Below are 4,872 nucleotides of genomic sequence, written 5' to 3' on the forward strand. Positions count from 1 at the left end.
TTCTAATTAATTAAAACAGAAGGTTTCTAATTAATTTTAAAATTTGTAGAAAAGGATTTCAAAGGATACAGATTGGCGAGCTGATCAGGCCACACAACATCTCTACTAAAACCTAGATATAGCACACGGTCCACCATTCTTTTTCATCAATTTAAAAGTGGAAATTAACAATGGTAGAAGGTTTTGTTTAAAAAATGTCCAGACGATATATGACAGAAGGTTCTGATTTCCACAAGTTACAGTGGAGAGTGTGTTGTCTCTTGTATGCATGTAATGCAAAGATCATCACAAGACTGGTACAAGAGCTTCTCAGGTCAATTGTGAGTACAAGATAGCTATGTATAGCATCAACATCGGTAATGAACACACACGCAGAGCAAACTCTCTGTTCCTAAACAACACATTCATCCTGCCAGATGATGTGTTTGTTGCTGCCATTAGTACTGAACCACATCAGGTTTAGCTTATAATAAACAAAAGAGGAGTATTATAGCCTTCACAAAAGCTAACACGCTCCAAATATGGTAGAGATATAGATATCTCCACATTCCCTAACCATCGAAATTTAGAATTGAAGAAACTAAAACCTCATAATTCAAATTGCCAGATGCAATCTAAACAAACTTCTAGTCACCATATTATTTGATAGCAAGCAAAGCATACCACAATAATCTAGAAATGTTGTTCAAAGCTTTATGATGAGCATATCGTTCAATCAAATATAATGATAAGAAGTTTATAGAAAGCAACCACAATTATTTTCTCTACTTAAGGCAAGTGGAAAGAGAATACAACTCACAACTAGCATATATAATGTTTCCATACCATGATTGACAATACGGGTATGCATTTCTTGTAATTTGCAACGTCTTCCAACTTCGATGGTGAATCATCAACCATGTTTCTTCAAATGGACCAGATGGTCCATTACATCCAGATGCTCTTCCACTCTTCCTGCTGAGACAGGAACCACCTGATGACATTTTCTTTAATAGGCACTCAAGATGGACGATAATTTCATTAATACTCCTGCATTTTTCCCCCTTCTTATTCCACATCTTTTCCAATCGTTTTTTTTTCACTTCTATTTTTGTCCACCCTACCTAAAACAGCTGAGCTTGCTGAAGAATCCAAGCTAAAGTCAGTCAAATTCAACAGCCCAGCACAGACTGCAAAATTAAGCAGGAATAAGAGTCGGTCAAAATGCATTGATATTACAGCAAGGCAACAGAGCATGTGTTTGACACACCTTATTTGTAATATTATTGATGCACCCAAAGCATGCAAGGAGCTCAAAGACGTGCATTTGTGATATCTTCTCTATTCACTGTAAAGGCAAAAATGGTACCTCATCTCCTGGTGAGAAATTGTGTGCCCAGAAGAGGAAGCACCACTTACTTCTGGCTTCTCTTGACAATTAAACAGATGCTTCAAACAATCCAAACATAGAAAGTCTAGACAAAAGGTCTCCTCATAATCACAACCCTTAATGCAGCATCCACAATGTATACAACGAGCTATACACACAGTGCAAGCTCTGCATAGCTGATTAGCTTGATTTTTCCCTTGGCAGCTCTCTGATGGGCAATCATAAACTAGTTTCAGTTGCTGGCATTTGGGGCACATCTCAATATCAATTGTGCGTTCGTCATCACAAGAAGGATACAACTGTCCAACACGATGAAACTGTGGGTTTTTAGCTCTTGGATGCATAAGGTCCATGCCAAGCAAGGACTTCAACTCTTCAAAATGATTTTCTTTTACACCAAAGAGCCCCCCAATTCTTATGTGCTTTATTCTCAGGGTGCCTGCTGACTTGAGGACCCTTAAATTACACAGGATGCCGTCGATGGTGAGTCTCACACATCCTGGCACACAAAGCTGCATGAATGTATACATTTGTCACCATGTTACAATGGGAAGAAAAAAGAATCATAGAGAAACATCAGCTATAGTAAATTACAATGAACTTCCAAGACCTTAGGGTACTGTTAATATGAGCACAACCCGCATAGAAGTCAGTAACAATAGCAAGCTGAACATGCTAGTTATTCCACAGCTAATTTCAACAAGCAAACCATCACAAGTTCTGAAGCCAATATGTTTAGTGTTGGAGCAAGTCTACAAATATAGCAGCAGGTTCACAAAAAAGGTAACGGTAGGACAGGTTTGTTATAGGATGTAAGCTTAGGAAGCATCACAGACATAATTGTTGTAAAGTTGGTAATTCTCCGAAGAGATGTAAAGGCATAAAAGCTTTATATCTCATCTATACAGAATTGTTTTAGGAGCAAAGTTAATGCTTCACATAATTATTACAGAACAATTTAAGAAACTTCTCTCTAGCAGCTAACGGTTACAAAAATAATTAAATGACCAACCAAGAAAGCAACTGAATACTTGACAGAGAAGCTTGATACTTTGGACACGATACATGCTAGATAAGCACAAATTCATAATTTACTGAGACAGCACAGTGTCCCAATCCCTTGTCTGTTAGTACTTCCATAACACATAATAGTTCTACACTTCTAACAGAAAAAATATGCATGTAGTGGTTAGGATGGCCCCAAAAAAGCTTTGAAAACTTCTAATAATACCCTAAGTTTTTTTAATAAAACTGTCTGATTTTGACTAAGTTTCTAAAGTAGTCTCATGGAATGGCACCCCCAAACTTTAAGGTTCCCAGTACACCCCCTCCCCTTCTTTGCACCTTATGAAGTCTGGAGTCATCCCAGGTTAAACCCGTCTTCAACTCTTTTGTGCAGAGGGATGAATCCCAAATAGAAGATTAAAACTTCAAAGTTCAAATGCACAACACAATAAATCTTTTCTTCCAAACTGTCCATACATAGTGTGTATGCTAATCCCTTCATCGGTGTTTTAAAAAACTTAGCATAATCCAACTTAACATCTATCAAATAAATAGAATATTTATTTAGAAAGGGACAATGTTGCTTCATTGTAATTTAGATGGCACACTACAGCTACCAAAACAAATAGAATGACACCGCCAATTCCAATCCTAGAACTCTTTATTTTTATTCACGTGAATGATTATGATAATTTATGTCAAAATATTATCACTTCTTGTACAGATTAAACACCATCTATGATTACAAATGCAGAACATATTAGACTTGGTCAATATGCACACCATACAAGCGCTCAGTGAGACAAAATTCATTTCCCCTGGCACAGAGAACAAAAGAGGCACACATGAAGACTAGAGAGCTATTGTTTGAAAAAAAAAAAAACCTCAATGTACAATGTATGAAGAACAAAATAGAAACTGACAGACGGTTTGCTCATGCTATATCTGACAACCCTGGACGACATGAAAGCATCACAAAAGGACAAGTTTTCATCAACAAGAGCCATAGAAGTGTACAAAAGTGCATGTTAAAATAGCTGACGATATATAATGATCCAAGAACAGAATTACACAGTGATACTGACCTTTGTTAAACTTGGATTGCTTTCAAGCACCTGCATCAACCCAGTATCAGTGATTCTTATGCAACCCACTAGACTCAAGCATTGCAGAGTACCTTGAGCCCTACTAGTGAACTTGACAAGAGCTTCATCAGTGATTTTCTCGCTTAAAGGATGATCTATATGAATTCTCCTCCACAACAGAGGATCGCCTGTAACCGCATCACGCAAAGATCTGCATACCCTTTCAGCCATAAGGAGGTCTTTCACCCCTAAATAACCAAGAGCAAAAATCAAACCATCATGTGGTTCACCTTCCAATTCCTTCCTTTTCTCACAATCAATCCAATTGTGGACTTCGGTTTCCGAAGAAAAACCATCAGCACTCACCCCACAGTCAACCCCAAATCCACTAAAACTATGATCTGGAGTCGACACCTCATCACTGGTATTCAAGTTGCCCTTTTGTGGCTGCAACCTCCAAGCACCATTAAAAAACAAATCCACATCCACTAAAAAGCCATCGTCAACCATACTTCTTTCGTCTCCATTGACCCCAAGTTTAGCAAATGAAGACCCAAAATCCCCATCAAAATCTTGAAACAAAGCAGTGAGTCTAGAGAACTTGATATCCATGCCAGAAGGGATATCAACAATATCATCAGAACCCACACTAGCATCATTCCCCTCTGGTTCACTTTTTTTCATTTCGTGATAATGGTTTCTCTCCATATTCATTAAATAAAAAAACTAGAGAATGAATGAAAAACTAAAATCCAAAAGGATCGCAACAAAACAAATCAAGAGAAAACCCCAGATAAAAAATCAATCTTCTTTGCAAATAAGAAGGGTTAGAATAAAACTGTATCTATGGGAGAGAGGTAACAACGGAAGGAGGGTTGTTTCAGCAAGGGGTAGAGGGCAGAGCAAAGATTCTCACTTTACATTGTTTCGCAAGGGGGAACTAAAAAGGGTTTGACCTAATCTGTATTTATGAAGCCAAATAAGTATATATATATAGAAGAGAAGGAGAGAGAAAGAAAGAATGAGAAAGGAAGGACGTTCTTTTCCGGACTGTGAGACAATAACGATTCTGCCCTTACTTGGTCTCTATTGAAATGCCATCATGTCATGCATTCAACCTGTTCGTTGCGCTCAGTCTCCGTCCTCTTATTATTATTATTATTATTATTATTAGTAATAGAATTTAATTTTTTTTGTCAAGGAAAAAGACCGGACGATAGAAAAATTAAACAAACTAATATCACAAACAAAATATATCAGGTCTAAATATTCAATTTAGGATTTTTAAAAGAAAAGTATTGAAAAAAAAAGAAATAATTAAAAAAAAGTCAAGAGACTCTCAAAATCCTTAAGAGAGTTCAGAAAAAAAATCGAGGAAATTATAAACAATTTAATTTTTAGAAAAACAATTAT

The 4,872-nt window shown here is 36.8% G+C and overlaps 1 protein-coding gene across 2 annotated transcripts; it reads right to left on the reverse strand.

Annotated features, from left to right (window-relative positions):
* Positions 1-576: 576 nt before the first annotated feature.
* LOC105140188 (RNI-like superfamily protein) lies at positions 577-4,457 on the reverse strand. 2 transcript variants are annotated; one of them, XR_845143.1, is made up of 3 exons: positions 3,460-4,457; positions 1,250-1,881; positions 577-1,169 (listed from the first exon to the last, which is right to left on the reverse strand). XR_845143.1 is itself a non-coding variant. In XM_011046923.1 (2 exons), the coding sequence occupies exons 1-2, from the start codon at positions 4,171-4,173 to the stop codon at positions 1,321-1,323; spliced, it is 1,275 nt and encodes a 424-aa protein (XP_011045225.1). In that variant the 5' UTR covers positions 4,174-4,457; the 3' UTR covers positions 577-1,320. The 2 variants fall into 2 exon arrangements, 1 of the variants encoding a protein (XP_011045225.1); XM_011046923.1 differs by having other exon boundaries at positions 577-1,881.
* Positions 4,458-4,872: the final 415 nt, after the last annotated feature.

Source organism: Populus euphratica, unplaced genomic scaffold (genome assembly GCF_000495115.2).
Source record: "Populus euphratica unplaced genomic scaffold, PopEup_1.0 scaffold256.1, whole genome shotgun sequence".
NCBI classification, from domain to species: Eukaryota; Viridiplantae; Streptophyta; class Magnoliopsida; order Malpighiales; family Salicaceae; genus Populus; species Populus euphratica.

Bases quoted from the DNA above. Each gene is read 5' to 3' on its own strand.
- LOC105140188 (XM_011046923.1), bottom strand. From the start codon at position 4,173: ATGAATATGGAGAGAAACCATTATCACGAAATGAAAAAAAGTGAACCA. The intron at 1,882-3,459 runs GTCAGTATCACT...ACATTCATGCAG, and splicing joins GCAATCCAAGTTTAACAAAG to CTTTGTGTGCCAGGATGTGT.